The 25,641-nt window shown below is 36.9% G+C and overlaps 1 protein-coding gene across 6 annotated transcripts in view; it reads right to left on the bottom strand.

Moving 5' to 3' along the window:
• The window catches only part of ttll7 (tubulin tyrosine ligase-like family, member 7), an 84,497-nt gene extending 59,704 nt beyond the window's left edge, over positions 1 to 24,793 (bottom strand). For 3 of the 6 annotated variants that reach the window (XM_069194284.1, XM_015355702.2, XM_069194285.1), the window contains exons 1-2: positions 24,551 to 24,793; positions 826 to 1,004 (exon numbers count right to left, since the gene is read on the bottom strand). In XM_069194284.1, the coding sequence (XP_069050385.1) occupies positions 826 to 850 (25 nt within the window). In that variant the 5' untranslated portion in view covers positions 851 to 1,004; positions 24,551 to 24,793. Of the gene's footprint in view, positions 1 to 825; positions 1,005 to 11,045; positions 11,100 to 24,230; positions 24,269 to 24,550 lie in introns of those variants that run through there. The other 3 variants (XM_069194281.1, XM_069194283.1, XM_069194282.1) reach the window with 3 other exon arrangements.
• Positions 24,794 to 25,641: the final 848 nt, after the last annotated feature.

The raw sequence follows: 25,641 nt of genomic DNA on the forward strand, positions 1-25,641 counted from the left end.
CTCCAATACAAGTTCATAGCTTTTCCGGGATTTATGAATATAGTTTACAGTATCGAAACAGTAGTATCAAACTTATTTCCTGCAATTTAGTTAAAACTTCTTTGTATTCTAATTCTGGGAAACTGACATATGGGATTGTTTCCATGACTACCATCTGTGGGCCAAATAATTTCTTGGTATAAGAAAATATTTAAAACCCAATTCTATCTCAAAAACAGCCCCTTTCCTGAAAAATCTAGCTAAAAGTAAATAAGCAAAAGCCCGTTTGGAATAGTGCAAAAAGCCTGGTGCATAAAAGCTAGGGTCTCATTTTAGTTTAGACCGACAGCTATTGTGTTGGAAGAGGCTGGTAAGCACAGAGCATATGGGTCCATCTGGTGCAGAGCTGGGATTGATAGGGCATTATTGTTGGAGAAGGAAGAGTACTGTGTCTGGAATTGAGGTACTGTGCCTCTACCGGGGAAATGCAAAAAGTGGGTTTTCATTGAACTATAAAAACCTGATAGCAGAACAGTACACAGTGGTGGGAGGGGGTTATTATATAAAATGTATAATTGAGATCATGTAAGTTAATTTACATTAAATTAAATCATTATCATTATCATTAAATCCTTCCTCTTTGCTTGAGGCTTAAGGTCACTCTAGAGTTGCATTGTCCTGTTCACTGTGCTATGGGTTGAGCTTCTTACACATTTCACAGAGGATATGACTGCTAACCTCTGATTTAACACATCTGCAGGCCTTACAACAAACCTCACAGTCAATTACACAAAGTACCTGCATGTCAGTCTTGTGTTCATATTTTTTTCCAAATTTCTTACTCACCTCCATCATTTGGGAAGGAGGGCATCGCAGGATCTGAAGAGTGAACAGCAGGGTCTGAATTTTCTGCCAGGCTCTCGGGAATCCAGGCAGTCTTCCTCGAATCTTCTCTTTTCTTCTCTATCTTAATTGTGTTTTAACACCATTGTGGCAGGAGGATTCAGTGGATCTCTTTACAACCTCTGGAAGGGGGAAAAATACCACTATAATACAAAACGCAAAAGCAATAAATTGCAGGACTAGGAAAAGCCTCCTGGCTGCCCAGGAAAAGCTGCTCCTTATTGGGCCCTAATCCTGGCTGTAGGCTGCTTCAGGCTGCTTCAGGCTACTCGCAATATGCTCACAGAATGACACACTCCCAGTGGAGTCCGCCATCAATATGACGAACACTGTTTCTAAGAGAGGAGTTTTTGTTTGTGTGCAGTCTATTTGGCTGTGGGCTACAAACTCTGAAACTATTGTAGATTTTTTCAAAAATGCAGATAATCACACCTGCACGATAATGCACACGCACTGCCCAACTGCAGCTTTTGTTCCTTGGTAAAATATTTATGTGTATTTCTGGAACAGTGATGGTCTCCGTCTGTTCCCAGCCTGCAATGTGCATTCAGTTCCTGTCAAATTAAGCATCAAGCCAAATGAATCCCTAATCCCCAAATTAAACAGAACACAGTATTTATCTATGAAGACAATGACACTTACAAAATATTCCATTTAATAAAAATAAGACCTGTGAACCCAGACCCATCAGTGGTTTGTCTGAATGAGTGAAATGGCATTTGAAGTACTCCCATTTCTGAAGCTATTAGCTCTTTGGAATATCTCCCTCACATTCCTCAGTTTCTCCTAGGATTAAACATAACATGTTCTTCATAAGATTAGAAAAATTACAGTTTGCACTAAGGGGTTCAGTTGACAAATTAGGTGGGAGCCCTTTACTTTCCACTTTGGACAGCAATCATCTCTGCCCACTGATTACGAGTGATGAACTGGCCCTGGGGTGACTGAACTTTATTAGCTTTGACTGTATCCTCTGTTTGGCCCATGTAGAAGGAGACGTGATGAATGTGGGAGTGGGGGAAGATGTGTAGTGAAAGAAAGGCACAAGGGAACTTGAACAGGCTTGCAGGTATGGTAAGACCGAGGAAAAATAAAAGGTTAAAAGTTTAAAACATGGTCTATAACAAAATGTATACATTACAATTTGTAAAACATGTTATTATTAACGTCTTGATCCATCATTACACCTAGCTTTCAACAGAAATTATTTTAAAGTAATATTAATGATCAAATAAAAACATGTTGCTTAGATCATGTGTTTTTCTTTCTAGCCTGGTGCTTTGATAGGTGTCTTACATGGTATGTAATCCTGGACAAGCCTGCTTACTATTAATAAGTAACTTGAGAAATCCTTCTAGTTCATAATATGCACAGTATAATTGACTCATTTGTTCATGAAAATATGAAAGATAGGCAAAGGTAAGAATGGGTACAGTCCTTTTGGTTTTGGGTTTTTTTTCTATATGATTTGAAGATGATACTGGCATTGACATACAGTAGTTTGTTGCAGACTCTCACAGCCCTCCTGTTCTCAGTTTTGAAAGCACTTTGCTACAGTTTCCACTTGTGTCCTATAGCTCACATTTCACTGTTGTTTTTTTAGGATTCCACTGGGCTAACATTTCCATTGCCTTTGATGATTTTGAATACTTGAATCAAGTCCCCTGGTAGTCTTCTCTGTTCAACACTAAAATGATTCAGATATTTTTGCCTATCAGTGAAGGATATTCCTCTAAGCTTGGAATATATTTAGTTACCCTGCTTTGAACTGATTCCATAGTCACAGTTTTTTTTGGTACAATAATGAACACAATTGTTCAAAATATATTGAGATCTTATTGATGAATTGTACAAATGTAACATAACATTTCTTGAATTAAACCATATGCAGTATCTTTTACCATTATCACGCAGGTGGCACAGTGGTGCAATGGTTAGCATTGCTGCCTTACACTGATGGGGTCCTGGGTTCAATTCTGGACCTGGGATGTTATCTGTGTGGAGTTTGCATGTTTCCCCTGCATTTTTGGGACTTCCCTCTGGGTGCTCTGGTTTCCTCTCACAGCCCAAAAACATACTGGTAGGTAAATGGGCTTCTGGAAAAAATAGCAATGGTGTGAGTGTGTGTTTGGCATGCCAGTTCCTTTGTTCCCCTGAATTGGAAGAAGTGGTTAAAAAAGGAATGGTGTGAGTTAACAGCCTGCTACTGAACCATTATTTTATTCTCAGTTTGCAGAAACAGGCAGTGTATTTCTTCTTTGAGAAGAAAAGCAGAACAGTGTCCTGCTGTTAATTCAAGTTTCGAAAAAGGTGAAACAAAGCATACCAAATCAAAGTGCTGGATTGGGAATAATTGGAGACATTCTTGATTCTTGAATAGCAAGATATGCAATATATTAAGATATTTAGAGAAATGTACCAAAATGTAATTATAGCAGGTGTATCTTCACAACTGCAAATTCAAAGTATTTTTTTAAATTGTATTGTTAGAGCAGAGCTACTGTGTGTTACAGGGATCAACACTGCTCCCTAGTGGCAACTCTATAAAGTGCATTTCCACAGCAAGGTACAATCGAGCAGAGCTTTTCCAGTTCGTGTAGTTTTCAATACAACGGAGCTCTCAGTTACCTAGTAAAATCACTGAATTAATAAGATTCTTAAGAGAAAATCTTTCAAGGTTCAGCACTGAGTTCAAATCAAATGTAATTATATCAATGGTTGATTCATGTAGCTGAAAGCTCAGCTGAATAAAAACTTATCCTGAGGTCTTAAATTGGTACTGCCTGTTCTGATTTATATCTTCTTCTGTTGTATTTCATGTCTAACCACAGGAAATATAGTATATGTAGTTTTCTAGAGGATAATCTGTGCTTTGAAAAAATCAAAATATTTTACACGCAAACTTGATTTGCTCTTTCATGGTGTTGACCTCCTAGTTCCTAAAGCTAAGATTTGCTCTTTCTTCTATTACCAGGAACCCTGCTGTTCATCCTGTCCTCTTTCCTACTAATTTACACTCAGTGGATTAGTTCGGAATGGCTAAAAATGCGAGGAGGCAATTCAGTTCAGAATACCCATTCAGTTCTGTTTCTCTCTCATTCTATAAGAAATATCCGTTTTACTGGGACAAATGAGATTCCCCCCCAAAAAAACACCCCAGAATTTAGGCCCAATTTAGGATGGTCAATCAGACCTAAAGTGCATGTCCTTGAAATGTAGAAGGAAAAAGGAGCACCCAGTACAATTCCATGGGAACATGGAGAGACAGTCACCCTGAACCAGGATCAAACCCGAGACCTGTGAGTTGTGAGGCCATAGTGCTAACTACCACATTACGTTATCACTGTATGCACGGAATAGTTCTTTAGCATTTACCGTTATCATTACCAGATATTTCAATTCTGCCCACTTTAGGCATATATTTGTGGCTGCTCTTTACAGTTCAGTTATCATGTGACAATTTGGGGAGACATGGGATGTCAGACTAAGTGTTTAGTGTACCTTGATGCTTTTCTTAAACTCTCAGCTGACAGATTTATTTTACTTGTTTTTAGTCTCAAAGCCTTTCAAATCCATTGCACTTAATTGAAGATGCAGAACCTCCATAACTGTTTCCATACTCTTAACAGTTTTTAAGAAAATTAGACGGGATAAACTGTATGACTCTCCAGGACAAGAGTTCCAAAACAGCAAGGGAAAGGCAAAAGCCATACCAGTGCATAGTGGCTAACTGGGCCACAACATATCCAAGTTACTATAGCATTAAGTGGACTGAAAGCATGTGACTGCTCTTATATTCATTTCATCCATCATCAAAATACAGCTTATTCTTTGCAAGACAGATCCCATCTCGGATTCAAAGAGCACAAGGTGAGACACCCTGACACATTCCAACGTGTTTCCCTGGTGTAGTCCCACCTTGTGTGCTGTGCTTCCAGATTAGGCTACAGGTTGTGTAGCGTTTACTATGAATAACCAGTTGTCTGATAATCGTTGGATGTTTCAGTTTATCAATATTATGAATACTGGAATGTACCAGCATCTGCATTAGTATAGAATGACTGATACAAAAAAATGTCACGAAAACATACAGGACTAATAAAACATACTTTCTAAAAGAGAGTGTGACCACCCTGTGTCCTGACATATGACTCTTATACATGAAGTCACTCTGTAGTCTGAGTTTGTTGTTTGCAAGAGGATTATATTGTATTTTTATTAGTATTATTTTCTTATATGAACTAGGAATATCAGTATGAATATACAAATACACAATAATAGGAATATACATTTTCCAGTAGTATTTATAACAAGAAGAAATGAAAAAAGAGTTAAATGGTGCGGGTTTGGATTGTGATTCACAAATGTATGGAAAGTAAGGGCAGATGCCAAGCAAAATATGGAAAAATAGTAATGGAACTCAGAATCCATTAATGATCATATTTTGTATGTAGAAGATGAATTTCTAGGAGAAAAAAGACAGCTGCCTCAAGTCCAAGACTAGCAAGAGTTATTTGGGCGGTTACTCGAAACATACCATAAAAGGAAACATAAAAAATAAAGGAAAAGTACTTCTTTAAGTTTCATATTAGAGATTAGAAGTATACTAACTGCCTGACGGAGTAGAGGGAAACCTGATAGAGCCTAGTCAGGTTTCATATATACAGTTAGATGTATATGCATTTTTGTTGATTTCATTATCATGAAATTCACCCCACCTGGGTTCAAGTTTCCTCCTGTACTTAAGCCCTTCTTCCTGAGCTAGAAGACTAGTCTCAGGAGGCCTGTTCTTGTGACAATTCACTAACATTAGTGTCAGAAAATAGTTATATACTGTATGTCTATGTAAATGTATTCATACCCTGTAAAAATGCTGAAAATAAAGTTCATCTCATAATGTTATTTCAGTCACATTTCCTACCAGAGAATCAAGGAGGAAGGATAGAATTGTTCAACAATCCAAAGTAAATGAGTATCAACTCTGGTGACAACTAGAAAAATTGCTAAATTCACATGAGATTCCAATGTCTACTGTGGTGGCCTTCATCAACAGGTTTAAATACCACAATGCTTGCTATACTAGCTAGAATAGGACAAAAGAGAGAGGTCCTCAAACGTGCAGTCAGAAAACTAGTTTGGGAGGATAGCTCACAAGGTCAACAGTTAGGAATCTTTCAGAAAGTGCTAGCATCATGAGAATATAATGTTTCCAAGACTACAAGTCAAGTCAGACCACATGAATCTGGGGTCTGTGGCAGAGTTACATGGCAACATAAAGAGAAAAGTGATTTTTACCAAACAACAACTAATTGTCTCTCCAGTTAAATGGGACCACAGGATTGGATGAAACCCAGATTGAGTGTCTGGATGATTTCACCAGGATTATGAGTAGCAGAGTGTGCTGAAATACATATTGAAAAATAATGTCATCCCTTCTGTGAAGAATAGATATGGATCTGTTCTGGATTAGGGTTGGTTTGCATCTTCTGGTCCTCTCGTCATACTGAGGAAAAGAAAGATTACAACATCAACCAGGATTTGTTTGTCAAGAATTGATGCCTCCTGTCAGATCAAACAACATTTCAAACCTGACAATAAGGTCACAGTACAAAACACACCTCACCCTCAATGACCAAAAGGATAAGGGGTATACACAGCTCTTGATTGGATATCACAGAATAGTAAAAAAACCTTACAATCTGAGCTGAGGAAATCAGATCAAAAGTGTAGATCGTGCCAACTGGAGCAGCTGGAGTAGTTGTTAATGGAGAAGTCAAACATCCCTCATGAGTATTTTAATAACCTATTAAAAAGCTGCAGAAAGTGCTTCCTCAAGGTTATCAAAGCCAATGAACTGTTTACAAAACACTGATTGCTGGAGTATGAATATATTTCAGCATTACGCATTTATAAATATGCGTAACTGCTTCGGAGAGATCTTTTGCTTATACAAGCAAAATTAAAATTCATGTCTTTAGGATTTGATTCATTTCTCGCCAAAATTGCTTATTGCATTCCTCGAGTTTTATGCTAAATTCTCTTTTAGTTGCAGTTCATCGCAGACATGAATACATTTGGAAGCTAGTGCATACGCCCAGTGTCTCATGATAATGGCAGCTCAAAATGAAATAGTAAGGTTCATCACAGTGGGATTGAGGCCTGTACTTGCAAACCGCAGCCTTTGTTGCTGACTCTGCAGTGCGATCTGTACCCATTATTTCACTGAGGTCATAACTTCGACAGAAACATGGGGCAGGCTGTGTGGTGTGGTAAAGAGCAGGAAGAGCTGAAAGGACTGCAGCTGACTGGGTCATTGCTCCCCTGGGTGATCTTCTGTTCAGCAATGGCTTTTAAAAGTCATTTGAAGTGCGGCACACATTAAAGATCTGTCCACGAGGGTCAATTAATTCTACACGGCACTAGAAGTAAGTATAGTGCTAACTAGTGTTCTAGTGCGGTTTTAGAATCCCTAGGGATATTATACCCTTATCCTCAGAGACTTGTAACAAATTACACTGCAGATCTGAAATTTCTGAAATGGAAAATGACATGTTTCCAGGTGTTCCTGTAGCTGTCCTAGATTGGGATAAAGAAAAACCAACAGACCAGAATAGTTATTATGAACATGCATAGTTACAGCCCTTATAAAACTGTGTTGTGGTATTCCATTGTGAATCAAACTGTAGCAAAGCACAATGTTATCCTCTAAAAAGCATAGCAAGGTATGGTAAAGTATGAAAAAATTGAGAAAGTAAACATGAGATATACAGTAAACATAGTTAAATAATGGAAAAACTGCAAACTTTCCACAGTTTCTGAATGAGGATACATCTCAGGTCATGCATTCCAAGTTAAGCAATACATCTTGTACAAGACTACATACAGGGACAGCATCCTCAATGTAAATAAATTCTGCAAGCAAATACAAGGAGAACATTTTCAGTGTTAGGAGGGAACTACAGTTTTTCTCAGACCATTTATTAAAACTCAGCAACAAAACACATAACTGAAAAAATCATATAAAATAATTCATAATTAATAGAAAAAAAATACAAATTTCTAATTAAGCACAAAATCGTGAACTCTATGAAAGTACTGTAAGTCTTAAGTCTTAAGAGAGGATAAGTACAGGTTGTGAAGAAGATATTTCACCTCAGAAAGTTTCCAAAGTGATCTGCATGCAGAGTTAACAAGCAAGTTCGATTAATCGGCAAAACCATCTTGAAGTCGAGAGCAATATTTCTATTGGATTAAAAGAGATATATTCACAAGCCGGCTTGTAGACAACGTAATAGGGCCTCTTCACATCCCCGGAAGTCTCGTTCTGAATCACACAATATAGTGCCATGCATACCTGAGGTTTTCTAAGTCACTGTCTACATTTGACTTTTACTGTGGTTTGAAATGCACTCATCAATGCTGATTCTTTCTAACCTCCAAATATAAAAATAGAGTTGCAGTTCTGCCTTAAAAGCCTGTCATAAGATGTCATAATGTCTTCTGAAAACCACATAGTTCTTATGAGTGACTTCGTTTAATCTGCAAGTGTCCTGTTGTTTTACATTAAACTCTCCCTAATACTTCTTGTGAATCAAAATATGAATTTTAGTAGATCTCATGATTCAGAACAGCTCTGCATAGTCGGCTAGTAATATATTAAAGAAGAGTTCTGTTCAATATAGTTAGGATGTCAAAGAATAACATTTTTGAACAGGATTAAAACTTTCTCTTTTCAAAACTTTCCATTGTTCTACAACTAAGGAATCTTAATCTTTTATCTTTTCAATTTTAATCTAAATCTTAAATCTTTCCTACTAGTTCAGTGGGAATAAGATTGAAATACTTTACTAGAAGCCTTCTGAAGTAGTGCACAATGTTTATTAAATGAGATTTGAATTTTTAAATACATAAAAGAAGGGCAGTTAATCTTTAAGGCTTAAGAGATATGGCAACTCCACACTTCACCACAAGAGGGCGTCTTTGATACAGTCTGCTACATGATCAGGAAGGCTGCTGCATTCGAAATAGCATAGTGACACTTGCAAGTTATTGAAAACAAGGATATGCTACCTCTTGCATATCTTCCAGATTTTTCTTCAGACCAGTTCCAAAAAGGATTTAGAAAACTGTTAAGTTACCATCATTTTAGCATTTTTTTAAATATTGAATTTACTGACTTAACACTAAGACTTAAGACCACAAACATAGGTCACTTGCAATTGAAAACAAGTTTTCAAGTATTGTACCAGCACATAGTGTACATCTTTTTTTCCTTTGTCTTAATAGTTATTTAAAAAATACATTTTAAATAAAACAACTGAAATAACAACTCCAAATCTGTACTGTAACAACTGGTATTCACTGTAAAGTCTGTCACATCTTTGAATTACACTCAGCAACTAAATTGATACTTTCATCTTTTGTCCTGGTGAGCTAGATCCTAACTTAATTGACAAAGGCAGAAAGACAGGACCTCATCTTTGATGGGGTCCTTTCATCAGTACATAACAGAGCACTATTTATAGATGTCAGTTAACCCAGACTGCATTTTGTTGGATTGTGGGAGAATAACACAATACAATACCCACAACACGAACATACAAACTTCACAGAAAATCTGCTCCAAGCCAGACTCAAACCTAGGATAAAAAAAATAGAAAACAACATCGCTAATCATTTTAACCCTTTTCAATGAAATTCTTGTAAAATACTGTTTCTCTTTAAAAAAAATATTATATAATACATAACATAAATACATAAATATCACATAGCACAAAAGTATGCAGATTTTCTCTTAAATATTTAACTATGTTTTCACTTGCTAAGTTTGTATAGTTATAACACACTTCCCATAGTAATTGACTCAAATGCTGAAATTACTTTCATCAATGACACTAACACCCCTGAGTTAGAGTAGCTTTTTGTGTCTACACTGGGTTTCATTCACGTTCTCCTGCTTGCAACTCTCGGTGACAAACATTCCAATCACAGCCCTGCCTTTACCCCCAGCAGCATTCAGGAAACATGCCTTTTTTACATCTCACACAGAAATACAAGCTTATTTGAATATCTATCAGCCTTTGTTGTACTTGGCTCTTTTTTTCCTTTCATTCCAACAATTTCAAATCGAAAGACCTGTTTGCTCTTTGTAGGCTTTCATCACAATTCCGTCACATCTACACATTCTGTGCTTAACACCCCGTATGGCTGTACCTTGAGCTCCTGTTTTATGTTTTGCAGGGATCTGTTAGTAGAGAAGCATTGTTAATTATTCTGTGACTGTTATAGCCATGCCCTGTAGGGTTAAGACTTCACACACTCCTACTTGGCAAGTGTAAAGAGCTATATTAAGATTTCAGATAGTGATGAAGGACTTGCACCAGAATAGCACCTTTGTGGAGTGTTTCTACATACTGTGCTAAGCCCTTCAGTTTCAGCACATTTGGTAGTTAGTTTTTGTTTTCATTATTTATTAAACAATAAAACATTAACAAAGCCTTCAGTTTCAGGACATCTCGACCTGTTATTTTTTGTTTTAATTTTACTAATTATTTTGAAATCTTAACAATGTTTTACTTTCTTGAGATGCTTAAATCGCTGTTTTCAGACACTTCACTGTCACTGAGAATGTTTAAATAATAGAAAGACAAACAAAATGAGTACAAATACCAAATATAAAATACAACATAAATCAACAAAACTAGTATTATGTATAAAACACAGAAAAACATATAGTGGCATTATTAATCAGTATAAATAAACAACATGTTAACAGTGTTTCTCTGAATGTTTCCCTAATTTCTACATTGTGTGTACTTTGTTGTAATTTTTAACCTGTAGCTTTAAGTTACATAGGCTACTAGCAATCCAATATAAACAGCTTCAGAAAAGCTTTTTCAAGCCTGAAAAAAGGGAGAAAACATAGCAAATACTGACACGTGTCCATTTCATTCAAGGAAAGGGTTCATTCTGCTGTCTCTCAGGGATCACTTAACACCCCAAAGTCACACTGCAAACAGGCCAGCGACCAAAACTCAGGAGCCAAAAGACCAGTAATGCAACCTTACAGACCAGGAATACCACTCAAGCTCTAGACTCGGGGCTCCACACACCCAAAGAGCCGTCTTGTGTGATTTAAGTAGTTTAACTTTAAAGTTTCTTACCTCTGCTCTAGCTCATTTTGCTGAGATGTTCATCATGGCAAAAAACAGTACAGTCTGAGAGAAAAGTGAAAAGAAAACACTATACAAAACAGAACACACTGAGACCAAAATAAAAATGCAGAAAATAAATGGCTTCTTCTTCAAAAGTAATGGTTTGTATATCAGTGTGCATTATCACCTTGTTCATAAAGCAAGAGAGACTTTTTCTTAAAAAGGACAGGAAAAAAACAAAAGAAGCTTTTTTTATAAAGATAAATGCATCCAAATTACAATCTACACAATTACACAATAGCAGTTACACCAAACAACTGTATATTGTATTGTGCTTATTGTAGCTATTTTCTGCTGGACATATCATTGAAACAATTTATGTGCTCTACTTGGAAACAATTGATGAGCAGATATTTAGTATGCTAGCACAAGAGGCTTTACCAAGCACAAGTGGCCCATTCACTTTACAGCTCCCTTCCTAGAAGTGGAGGATATTTCAGCAGATAATGTTTTCATTCAAGCTTTGTCCGCTATTTTTAAGAGGACAAGATTATCTTTGGAGAGTGTCGAGATAAGGAACAGGCCAGGGAGTTCTGTGACAAAAATGAAAAATACAAAAGACATTTACACCTAAACTGAACTTTCAGCAGCTGTATCTGACTGAAATGCACATTTTTGGAGCAGCATTGTTTAATCTCACTGTCTGGTAGCAAATCACTGCTAAGTGACTAGACACCCAGTGATCCCCTACATTTACTTCAAATATTTATCAATGTTAAGGCTTAATGTTTAGAAATTGCCTTTATCTCTAATAGCAGCACTGGTTTTACAAAACAAGCGTTATTTTGTGACGTAATGTATTCTGTAATCCTGCAATAAAGAATAGTGTTTTGGGCATGTGGCTGTGAGCACATTGTAAGTCTGTCTATTGTAGTGGTTCACTCTGGAGGAAACTTCTCTACTGGCACTCACAAGCTGGTACAGCTGTACAAGTGCTGTTCCTGCAGCTGCTGTGCAAAAGTCTGCCCCCTGTTACTCTGTAAAGAATGTCTTCTTTGTCTACAGCGCTCAAACCCAAAAGCCTCTAGTTTCAAGTTCTCACTTTCTCATTGCCAAATCCCAAGAGCAGCAGTGTGTGGCACAGACAGCACAGAGCTCTACATTCTCTTTAGAGATGCCGCATTTTAAAATTCATTAGTGAACTTCTCTAGTGGGTTACACCTTTTAAAAATCATGGCTTGTAGATATTCAGGGATTTTCTCAAGCAGAATTAAAAGGTATACAGTAAGGCATAAGTTCTAAGACACTAGTCATATACACAAACATACTATCAATTTATATAGAGGGGCTAAGAGTGCTGCAGTCTCACATATATTTTGTGTTCTATGATACGTTTTGGAGAATAATATTCTTCTTTCACAAAGACCAAGCTGCCAGTGCAAAGACTGGCAATTCTCTAACTCGGTGACATAAACTTGCAAAGCCTATTGATCTTTACATTGCTAAACTGCCTTAGTTTAACAAAATGGTTCTATTTGAGACTCACAGGAGGCAGCCTGTAAGCGAAAACCAATGGATTAATAACAGCCTGAACAGCTTTGTGCAGTTCTTTACCTCCATACAATTCATCCAGGTTTCATGGACGTTAATGATGGTTGACATGAGCTGATGAAGAATTCTGTGGTAGGTACTGTTCGTGTTCATGGGAACACCTTCTAAATATGGAATGACAAGACCACTGTTTTCATGACACAGGTGTTTTAACAGGCAACTAACTTCAGAATCACTCTGTATAATGATACATAATATTTGCATACAGTAATATTTTAAACCTTCCTCCTCAGCTATATGATGATTCTCTATTTTTTTCCAACCTTCCTGTTCCCAGGATAATATATATGGATTCTGTATATTGTACAAGTCCAAGCTACCTGATACAGACAAGGTACTGTCAGTTCCATTCTGTACTGGTAATGCATTGCATACATAAGATGTCATTGTGAATGTTTTAATAAGGCCTTGTGATACAGCTAATAGTTGGAAAATAACAGCAAACTTTGTTATATTTACCACCTGTCATGGTCAGACATACTGTATCCTTTTAAGGCACTTCACAATAAAACACTCAACAAGTGAAAACTGTGCATACATTAATACACTAAATTAATCAGGCAGAGTAGAAAAATAAGTTTTAAGGCTGGATTTGAAAGTACCGACTTACACGATAGATCTGAGGTGACCTGGCATATGATTACACACACTCATACAGCAGCCTTGTTTTAGGAATTGAAAGAAGGCCAGAGTCCAAAGAGTGCAAGTGACATGTAGGAGTACAGGGAGTGAACTGTGCATTAAAAAAACAGTATAGTTGAAAACATGTTTGGAAACACCAGCAAACAGAATCGGTGTGTTAAGAAAGGGTGTAGAAACGCCAGTAAGTACTGCTGCAGTACTTTCTGCATCAGACTGGCAGTGATATAAACGGGTGTGAGTAATGTAGTAGTGATAAAGACTTTCACAACACTGCCAACACAAGATTCAAATGCACAGCTTGGATCAAAGATGACACCAAGGTTCCTGATCTGAAGAATTCACTTCCCACCTTGGCCTGATTCCAGGACCATCCATAGTCAAACTAAGACTGACACATTTGCAGAGCTGACAAGGAGAGACAATATGCATAACTTTGGTCTTGTCAGAGTTATGTAAAAAGTTCCATTACATCCCCTGGAGCTCAGTGCAGTCCATTGTACTTTAACAACATCTAAAGAGTTTGACAAGGCAGATACTGCTTGTTTAACATCAGGTTTCAGATTAACATAATTTGGGGTATTTTAGCATAGAAATGAAAAGAATAATGAGCCTGAAACTTCCCTGAGACTTCGAAGCACAAATCATCTCTGTAAACAGACTGGCACTTTGGAGAACTGGATTTGGTATTTGAACATCGTAGCTTTTTCCTGGTGTGGCTGAGACAGCAGTTTTAATTTTAACTTCCAAACTGTATCTGCTATAGATCACTATGCCTTCCTCCAAATCTTTTTCTAGATCTACCTTTGCCTACTGCCTTGTCTCTCACACCTGAAGAAGGCTCCACGGCTGAAACGTTGTGTTTTCTCTCTTCTTTCGTTCAGCATGGAATAAACCTATTACTACCTGTATATCTGCTATAGTCACCTAAACTAAATCTTCTCTTAGATACATTTAATCAAATTGAAAAGCACAAGCAATTGCCTTGACCATACAAAACACAATGACAAAAGGAAATGTAATTTTTTAGAATGAAACGGCATGGACAGTTCCACTTTATTACTGCATTTTGTGGCCAGATATCTGGGGAGACTTCTTTCTATTACAAGCACTAGTACTATATGTTGCGTTCAGCAAAGAGAAATATCCAGATAATCTCTCTGATTGCTCACGAATAAGAGAATAATACTCCCAGACAGAAAAGGCAATTCAATAAAACAAAAGTTAATAATATGGGCTAGCTAATTAACCACTACACAGGTACAGGTTTTGTAAGCAATAAATGCTGAACTGTGCATACTTGAAATATATTTTGTCTATAAGATTTAGACATAAAATAGATTTTTGCAGGAGTTGGCAATGAGTTTCGAAGGGAAAAAGACTATCTGTCTATTATCTTTGTTATTTATTACATGCTTAGAAATGAAACAAATGCCATTGGTTCCAATATTTAGTTTATAGAAATGCAAAAGTAACATGTCTTAATTAATAAAAAAACTCAGGACCACACATAACAGAGAAAACACATCATCCATCACTCAGCCTAATTCTGCAGACAATAGCCATAGTTCAGACACATACAGTCTGACTGTCCATTGCAGCAAAAGATAAATGTGTACAGTAGGTAAATTGCTTTACTTTGCATTTTCTGAGTTATAACACCATGCCTCTGCTTTTCTGTGAGTCATGAGTCAGGTATTCAACCTTACACAATGTGAAGGGCCTAAATATGTTTTTAATAATGACTGAGATTAAGAAACATAACATTAATTAGCCTTCAATATAGAAATCATAGTTCAAATATCTTTACCAATTGTCACGGACGTCCAAAGGGACAAACCATGGAGAGCAGGAGAGCGGAAAAAGACCCATATGCGTAGCGGCAGAACGGGAAAAAGGCCCAGGCTCATAGTGCAGAGAGTTCAGGAATGCCATATTGAAACCTATGCCCTCAGGTAGCGGACGTGGGGCAACCTGGTGCTAGGCGGGTCTCAGGACATCCGAACGTCAATGCTGAGCGAGGGCAGAGCGAAAGACCCGGAAATATATAGCCCAAGGGAAAGAGAGGGACCGGAAGGACAGCAGGCAGGAAACTAGGGACAGGACAGAGAAGGAGCGCCTTCTGGCTGCAGAGGGCGTGACACCAATTAGTGCTGGTGGTCAATTTTTTAAAATAAAACTAAAATAACTAAACTGTACAGTTTAAAGTTATACAGACTTAAGTGATTGACAGTACAACATCTTGTTTGTGTTGGAATACTGTGAATGTAGAAAAATCATATGGCGACTGAACCAAAATTTGTATATGTTTTTATAACGCGAGTTAAAACAGAAGCTCAATTCTCATAAGAAAAAAAGGAGAAATGAAATAAACCATCTTTACTATGTATTTTGTTTATAATAGTAATCACTCCTTTCCTTTCCATATATGCAATGAGATAAAACATAATGCTCATGATTTAGTGTAAGTAAACATCATGTTAAGAATGATAAGCACTTGACTCTTTTCATTGATTGCGTAGTCACAACAGTCAGTGCCTTATCAAAGTGTACCACAGTCACATCCTGTCATATCAAATAAATTACCAGTTTCAGAAGCTTTATGAAGTTTGGAGCTATATTTTATATTCTGGAATGGAAATATCCTGAGCTACCTGACTACATTTTGACCTGTGCACAAACAAGCTGGTAGAAATGCATTAGATTCTGTCATCATCAATAATGTTTTAATTTTACCATTCAAATGACAAAAAACCATTCATTGCAAGGAAGCCTCAAATCATCTCTTCCGATCTCTCTCAGCTGTCATCATCTGGGACCATCTGGACTGGATTAATTCGAAATGACTCTGATCACGTTACTGTACAGTAGGAGGTATTTGGATAAACCTGCATTCTGTATTTCAACAGAAAAATCAATCTGAAAGACTGCAGCACCAAGCTAAAAGGATACTCTAAATATGTGTCCTCACTGCTGACTGCTACTGTACGGCAGGATTTCTTCAAACCAAATATTACAAACAGGAGCCTATAGCACTTTTTTTAACTGGCTTATCTTAATCTATCTGCTCTACAGTTTAGCACAGCTGTATACAGTGCTGTGAAAAAGCAGGCACTCCCCATGAAAAGGTGTGTGTTTTTCAACATATTTGCATTTATGGATATTTGATCTGTATTTCAACAATATTAATCAAAGTGATCTAATTTAACAAATAACAATGAAAATTATTTAACAAAACAAAGTCAGAAATGCAATTGTCTGCTGTGGAAAAAATAAGTACATCCCCTAGCTTCAATAGCTGGTGTTGCCCCCTTTGGCAGAAATCACTTCTTGTAGGCGTTTCTTGCAATTGTCTATCAGTCTATCAGTCGCCTACATCGACTTGGAGAGATTATTGCCCACTCCTCCTTACAGAACTCCTTCAACTGTGTGATGTTTGAGGGCTTTCTTGTATGTACTGCCCACTTCAAGTCCCCCCACAGCAATTCTATGGGGTTAAGATCTGGGCTTTGACTTGGCCATTCCATAACCCTCCATTTCGTCTTTCTGAGCCATTTTTTTCTGGATTTGCTTGAGTGTTTTGGGTCATTGTCTTGTTGCAAAGTCCACTTACAGTTCAGCTTCAGCTTTTTGACAGATGGCTTCACATTCTCCTCAAGTATTCTCTGGTACTATGTAGAATTCATGGCTGACTCTATGATGGCAAGCTGGCCAGGCCCTGAGGCAGAAAAGCAGCACAAAACCATAATGCTTGCACCACCATGCTTTATATTTGGTATGAGGTTCTTTTGGTCAAAGGCAGTTTTGGGTTTTCACCAAACATGACATCTGGCATTGTGGCCAAACAGCTCTACCTTTGTCTCATCCATCCAGAGCACACTGTTCCAACAGTCCTGATCTTAACCTAGGTGTTGTCTGGCAAACTTCAGTCGTGAGTCTATATTCTTTTTTGACAGCAGAGGCTTCTTCCTTCCTGACCTCGCATGTAGGACAAAGTTGTGCAGTCTCTTTCAGATGGTTGACTTCAGATGGTTCTAGGACACTTCCTGCAGCATCTTTCGGTCAGCTGAATTTCAGCTGAATTTGGTGGGACGACCTGGCCTGGATAGATTGTCTGAAAGATCATCTACAAAGGGAGAACATTTCAAACCACTGAAATTGAAGTGATTGACTACAAATTGCTTGGAAATGGCTTTAAAACCCTTACCATAAACAATCTTTGCTCCCTGAAGCTCTTCTGGCCTTGGCAGGATGTGCCACACACTTCAATTTTTAAGACCAAACCATTTGCACCTGTTTTGGTGCACCTGATTCTAATTTTAGGCATTTGATACAATGATAAAGGTAGGGGTGTACTAACAAAGGAAACTGCATTTCTGTTGATTTAAATAGTACAAATGAGTGCAAATTGTGATTTTTCAATGTTATTTTTAAATTTATATCACCTTTACTATCAGTATTGCTGAAACGATGATCAAATATCCTTTTGTCCACAAATGTAAAACAAGCAAACCTTTGCATGGGGTGTACTTACTTTTTCATACCACTGTATATTCAAAAGACAGCAAAAATGTATTTGATCACTCCCATTGTCATGCACTGTCTCATATATTAAATCTATGTAGAGGACATAACGTATTAGAAATTACTCATGATAATGGTTAGTACTCTGTCCCAAACAGAGTGACTTCACTTTTCAGTCAATGAAACATATCAGTCTCCTTGTGGGAATAGTCTATTCTTGTTTGTCAGCACTAGTACAATTTAAATTGCATCTTATGAAAGGTTGTGGAGAGGTCTTTACTGCACTTGGCGCAAGGCATTTCTAACTGCTGTTAATGAAATGAATTGGCACAAGCCCCCACAGATTTTGGCATGACTAAGCACATATTCAATAAAAAAATTTATCCTACTCTGAGATTTTGTTCAATTACAATCACAGCAATTTGGATTTGGCCTGAGCACCACAGTATCCACTGCCACATTCCTGTCAAAACTGGAGATCAACAACTTTTCTAGAAGGAAGTGACAAAGTGAATGAGATCTCTGCTTACTGCCTTTTACCAAGGTTATGCCCCTAAGGGTATTATTGGTAGGACTGTTCTGTGCTCTAGATGTTACAATGACCTTTGTTGTAGATGGCCTGTCAAACACTGCCTATGCAAGCATTATTATTATTATCATTCACATACTTTTATTGTGTTTTATATCACAGTGCTGGTGAAATAATTAGTGACACAAAGCACAGAAGCTGACTCTCATTGAGATGTCAGTTTTTTTTAATTAATCCACCAGACCTTCACTCATGTTGTAACCCTAACTGTCCAGCTGTAAAGTATTACAGCTCACATTCTCCCATAAAAACTTAAACACTCACCACCCACAAGAGCATTTTAGACACGAGTTGTGTTAACTCTGGTTTTGCACCTGACTCAGCAATGACAGTCATGGTCAATAAAACCTGTTTTCTATAAAAACAGAACCTGAAATAACCATTTTAAAGAAACCAGTCACTCTGATCAGCTGTTTATTATACTGAAATGTTTTTTTGGATGTATGGCATAAAACAACATTAAAAATAAGACTTATTTAAGAAATGTTAAGTAGATCATTGGATTACTATTTCGTATAGTTTCAGATGCTGTGAAAGAATATCTTGTCTCAATATCTTCCTTCTCCTCCAGTTATTAACACAATAATGAAGTAATTGTATGTCTCCATCCATCCATTTTCTAATCACTTAATTCAATTAAGGGTAACAGGGGAGCCAGAACCTATCCCGGCAAGCAATGGGTGCAGGCATGATACATCCTGGGTGGGATGCCAGTCACAAACACACAGACACAAACGTAGACATGCACACATTCACACCTTGGGACAATTTTCACAGTATCCAGTTACCTGCCAGTATGTCTTTTACTGTGGGAGGAAACTGGAGCAGCCAGAGGAAACCCGACATGAACAAAGAGAGAACATTTGAACTCCAAACAGATAACATCCGAGGGCCAGAACTGAACCCACCACTGCAAGGCAGCAATAATTGGGCTTATGTCCAGTGTAATTTTTCTGGAAGATGCCTACAGAAAGGCATTTGTTAACCAAACAATACAAATAATAAACATTTCCAAAGTTACAATGCAAGTACATCACAAATTCATGAAAGATAGAAATTGAACTATATGAACTATAGCACTCTTCACTTCTATGACTGACATGCTGACATATTTCATACATGTCATGTTTCACTTTCAGAAGAAAGCCACAAGACCAGTTAGAGTTGGCTTGTTTATAACTGATTTATTCTTCCTTGGCTGACATAAGGCTTTATGTTTACTCTAAATCTAAAATTAAACTAATGACACTGCTGTATGGCTACGTAATAGGCTCATATAATTGGATACTGTGAAACCAAACTGTTGGAAACAAGCACCTGTCAGATTTTTTTTCTAGCCTAGCAAACGTGACCGACCAATTTAAAAATAGCTACTACTTATCTGAGAGAACGTGCATTTTAGAGGTAGTTTAAGGTCATTTTCTGGAAAAAATATATATGTATACTCTGTTCCCATATTGAAAAACATTATGTAGCACACTGTGAGCAACACATGTTTACGGAAACTTCTTTGAGCTGGTGGATGTTTGCTTGTTCTGTCAATATCAAAAACCTTTTTAATGTACCTTATTAACTAGCATCTTCCATCCATCCATTTTTTTAACTGCTTCATCCAATTCAGGGTCGCAGGGGAGCCGGAGCCTATGCTGACAAGCAACAGGAGCAAGGTGGGGTACACCCTGGGTGTGACAACAGTACGACACAGGGCACACACAGACATTCACACGCACACACGTTCACAACACGTCCAATTTTCACAGAAGCCAATTAACCTTACTGGTATGTCTTTGGACTGTGGAAGGAAACTGGAACACCTGGGGGAAACCCATGTGAACACAAGAAGAACATACAAAGTCCATGCAGATAGCACCCCAGGTCCAGAATTGACCCCAGCGCTGCAAGGCAATAATAGATGTGCTTATGTCTAATTTCTAAACCCAGTATATAACCCGAAACTGAACCCAAGACCCCAGCACTGTGAGGCCACAACGGTTACTACTGCACCACCATGGTAACCAGGATCTTCCTATGATAATTATTTATTTTTAAATTAAGCATTTTGACTTCTAAAGCTGAATAAAGATGGCTATGCTTTCTGAAAGGGATAACACAGTTGACTGTTACTGTCCGTATGTATGACACCTATAGGTACAGATCACTGTAATATGTCAATGTCAGGCCTTACAGCAAACCATGGTACAACTACATACAAGAATTCTGCACATAGTTTTATCCAGTTTGTTACCAACATGTAAGTGGTCTTTCTGCTTCTTCAGGAAAGACAAGACAAAGAACAGTTCTTCAAGTTACATGAACAAGTGCAACTTCTCTGTACAAAAGAAATATCTGTAAGGACCAATAGCCCAGTGCAAAACAAACTGTTAAACTTCTCCTTATCTTCCTGCTAAGGCACTTTTTGAGTTTAAAATGGTAGAATAAAGCAGTAAATGCCCTAAAAGTTCAAGTCTGCACATTAAACACCTTCTAAAAGGTGCTGCAGCTCTGTAAAAAAATCCTTGCATTTAAGTGCTCCTGTGGTTAAGGCAAACAACTAATTAACTTGAGGTTCCTAGTTTTTCAACTTGTTTTGCATTACCTTGAGTAAAATAACTTCCGCATACACTTTTCTTCAGATTAGAAGTAGAACTCAAATCCTTTCAGAATTCCTCACTACAAACATTATCAGCTAATTTACAACTATTAATGCCATCAACATAGTAAGGATGAACCGTAAAATATGTATAGCCATCTTTTTACAGATATACTGTATGTACAAATTATTTGTTTCCCTTAAACTTTTGTTGTACTGTATGTAAGAATCTGTCATACACTCAAACAGATCTGCATGTGGGTCTTTTTAGAGGAACTTTGTGGTGTATCTTAGTTGAATTGTACAAGATCCTTGTGTACACTGGCTTAGGTGACACTTTTAAGGGGATATTTATGAATGGCAAAGTTTAAAACATACCCTCATTAAGGATTCTGAGATTAAATGTAGAACTGCAGCTCATGGCCTATTCCTTAAATTAAATATGAACTCACAGTGTTACTGCTTCAAACAAATGAGTCTTCATTTAAAATACAACCAGACAACATTTCCTTCTTCTAGTCACACTGCTTTGTTCACTGGCAATGAAAACCTGCAAGCTCAGATGTTTAAAAAGAGCCGCTCTGACAGATGTTTTTATTGGCTTAATCAGATACTCGTAAGTTCAACAGTGAATGTCAAAATTTTGTTTTTTGTTTTATATTGTGAGGTGTTGAAAATAAATTAGGATTAGTACTCCTTTTTGTGCACAAATTTCACTTGAATGAATTATGTCCTGCACAATTCCACACTCTTAAAACTCTCACATCACTAAAAAAGAATTCATGTGATGTTTTGCACTGTTTTTGAAAGAAAGAAATGTTGCATTGTCTCTGAAAGTGTGTGAGTCAGCATTTTCTAATGCTTTACAACAATTTACATTGTCTTGTTTTGTTTTTTAAGCTAATTATAATGCCTTCCACTGAACATTAAAGGAAAAGAAAAAATATATTGTTCAAAATAGGTGGTACACACATACAATAGGAGGTATGTATCAGTATAAATTGTTATTATAACAATGAGATAGAACTGCTCAGTCTCTAACATTTTAGTAAGAAGTACCAGGTATATGGTATTGCAAAGCACGAGGCAGTGCTGAGAATTTTCATCATATAAAAAAAAGCTACATCTGTGAAACAAGCCAAATCTTAACCTATATTGAACAATAATTTCAATTTAGTTCTCCACTTTGTTCATTTTTAAATGTGTATGGATTTTAAAGTCTTTAATCTCATAAAACTCTCATTTCATCTCATAAAACACAGCTCTCTGCTTCAATGTCAAAAGGAAAGCCAAGGCTTTATTTTGGCTGTAATTTAGGAGAATATTTATTACTGCCCAAATGTTAGTAGTATGTCTGTGGACTATTTTCTTCGGTACTTCTCTGAATTTGACTTGAAGACCTGTATATTTCAGGCAGGCACTTTTATGTAGATTTGCATTCTTACTAAACATTTCCTCAAGGAGGAGGTTTTGAATTTGAAACAGGAGTGATAAGTTAGCTTGTGATTATTGCACAAAATACCTACAATGGGTAATACTTTAATCTAAGAGTCAGATTATAAGTCATGTTATTTATGAGTTATTTGTTAAGTTATTTATGAGTGACATACAAGAACTTAACAGATGACGGACAACTCCTTTTGAAAGACTTGCTCAATAATTCTTACCTTTTATCACTAATAAATTATACATACCCTTCATGTTTCACTAATATGGCATGTTTTGCTAGCACAAGCTGTGTTTAACTAATAAAGAATAATACATGGTTTACAGATAACCCCTAAAATAAAGTGTTATTTGGGAAGTTGAATTAATGGGCATTTAAAATATGAAACAAAATGTTTTTAGAATTGTACTGATTACATTTTATGATGTGCACCTATATACATTATTAAGGAAAGAATAGGATGGATCTGGTCCTTATACTAGTTTGTACAAAGAATTGTTAAATGTAAAACATATGCTATTATTTGAATAACTTGCTTGGTTATTTTTAAATTGGACATGCTATAGCAAAGCAAACAGTGTAGTGCTTCATAATTTATTCTCATCTACTGTGCCACATATAGTATATTAGTTTAATAAGAGAAAAATATGGTGAGCTGATGCTCTGAAATTCTTTAGGCCTGTACAGCAGGGGATTCATTCTTTTTTGTTATCTGTATAATTCTGCAATGACAGTCACAACCTCATTTGTCCTCACAATATCACATACGACAATACTATAACAGTATTAGCCTTGGAAGGTACGGAAGAATTGTCTCGGGGCTAAATTTCTCTACCATTACATTATGAATGTCAGCATGATGAAATCTTGTCTGTCTGCTTTGGTTTTATATCTTATTTCACATGGGATCTGGGATGCCATTTAAGAATTTTAAAAGTTATCTGTAATCCTTTGCATGCAGGAACAACTTCATTGCTCTTATAAAGCCAATTTAAACTATAATTTTACTGAGATTATTCCACCATCACCAAGAACAAAATACTGCAAACTGTTCAGTTATGATACCCAGCGTCCCGTTTTGAGATCTTAATTTACCTCAATACTGTATATACAGTAAGTCAATATGTTAATAGAAGTATCTTGTTTAAAGTGATTATCAAATGCTGGTCCCCCGGTCAGTGTCATCCGGCTAGGCCTTTTCAAGAAATGATTCGGAAAAGCCAGCAACGTGAACTGACACTAAATAACATCAAGCAGTATTTATGTACTTTCATCACTTTCGCAGGAGTCGTTCGTTGGTCGTTCTTTACATTACCAGCTGAGCGCACTGATTTATTTTGTGATTTAGTTGTGAAGTAATATTTCACGTAAACTGGCACTGTCGCCTAACTAATGGCAAGTCATTGGGAAATAAGGCCTCTGTAATGCATGACAACATAGACCGGAGCTATCGGTACTGCAGTGTCCTTAGAAAACGCTCGACACTAGAATTAGCCTTTTAGTACATGATGCAGTGGCCTTTAGTATTTGGTATTACTTAAGTAATTATTAAAGTTAAATCAAACCCAGGTTATATAAATGTAAACACAAAGTGTGCAAATCAAATTAAGCAAACCAAACTCAGATGGCAATATTGCTGGTAGTAAAAAACAAGTGATGCCAGACCCCATCCCGGAAGAATACAGTTCACTGTATTTGCTTTACAAGTGATGCTGAGCAAATGAGCACAACCCGCAACCCTCGCTAGCAAATCCTAGCTTTTCTCTGGCATTTATAAATTCTGTTAAACATTACCTGCGCTGGTACTGCGTGAACCTGCATAAGCACACGACCAAAGAGCGTTGTGTATTGTCTGAATATTACGGCTTTCTTGACGTAATGACGTGTTACAGAACTAAGGACATTTTCATCAGTATTAATTCAAACTAAACACAATTACAAATTATCCGCTACGTTCAGCCTTTTTTTTGCTCCTGAGAATACCAAGGAACAATAACAAAGGGCGTGCACATACAATGCCAGTGTACAGTATAGCCAGTCGTTTTTAATATAAGTGGATACACGGTAGAAAATAAAGGGCTATTGTACAAATCACAAGACATATAGCACTGTACCTGTTATCCTACGCCTTTTCTTTGCCGAAACAAATCTTCTTTTACTGCATTTCAATATCTGATTCCAAGCGCTTTTAATACCGTTTTTTTTTTAATTTTATGTGAGATAACGAATTTATTTTTGAATGCAAGTGATGATATGGAATTCCTCCAATGAACAGCCCTGTTCGCTCTTTATAGTCGCTCCATGTATATCGAGGGTTAAAGCACCCTGGTTTGAACCATTCGTTTTGTAGGGAAGTTTAATTCTATGCCTCATATCGTTCGTGGAAATTAAATAAACCAGGTTTCCATTAATGCCTTAAAATAGCTTTATATTACTTAGCAATAGAAAAATGCATGCTCACTATAGTATTTAATAGCAGTTAGGCATATTTATTTTCTGTACAAAAGAGCTTCACCCCTTTCCTACCTATCGTTGCTGTTTCCAATGCAAACAGAGACTTAGCAACACACTAGTTTACCAGCCTGCCCTGGCTGGTTAGCTGGAGTTGTAGGCACTTTGACCACACTACATGGTGGTGATGACACGCTCCATGTTATTAAGCTTTTTTCAATAATATTGTCCTTAATTTAGATGTTCTGGAGAATACACTTTTCAGGGTCCTTTTCGTGCATATTTTGTTACATGGTTCTCTTCTGCTGTCGAGTGAATTATCCAAAGTTATAAATAGGTGCTGCAGAAGCTATTTTCTCATTGGCAAGAGTAACTTTTCTTATTATGTTACTGTAATTATACGATCAAACCGACCCTAAACAGAACTACACTATTATAAATCAGCTTGACATTTTTTTCTTCTAAATGTCCTATGTTTAAAATCATTTTAAAAAATAATAGAAGACTTTAAAAAGACATGTTAATCAACACCGGCACATAAAATCTCGGGGCAAATGAAACATAAACTTATTTTCCTAGATTCATTTCACGTCTTTTATGACCCATGTGTAAGGGAATGCAAAGTAAATCAATAGTCTGCTTCTTTTCAATACAGTATTAATAGAAAGAGCTCACGTTTAAGTATCATGACTGAACAATAGCTAAAATTAGTATTTTGATTAGGTGTAACTGATAATCTTGAGGCATTCATATC

The sequence above is a fragment of the Lepisosteus oculatus genome, chromosome 9, assembly GCF_040954835.1.
Source record: "Lepisosteus oculatus isolate fLepOcu1 chromosome 9, fLepOcu1.hap2, whole genome shotgun sequence".
Lineage (NCBI taxonomy): Eukaryota > Metazoa > Chordata > Actinopteri > Semionotiformes > Lepisosteidae > Lepisosteus > Lepisosteus oculatus.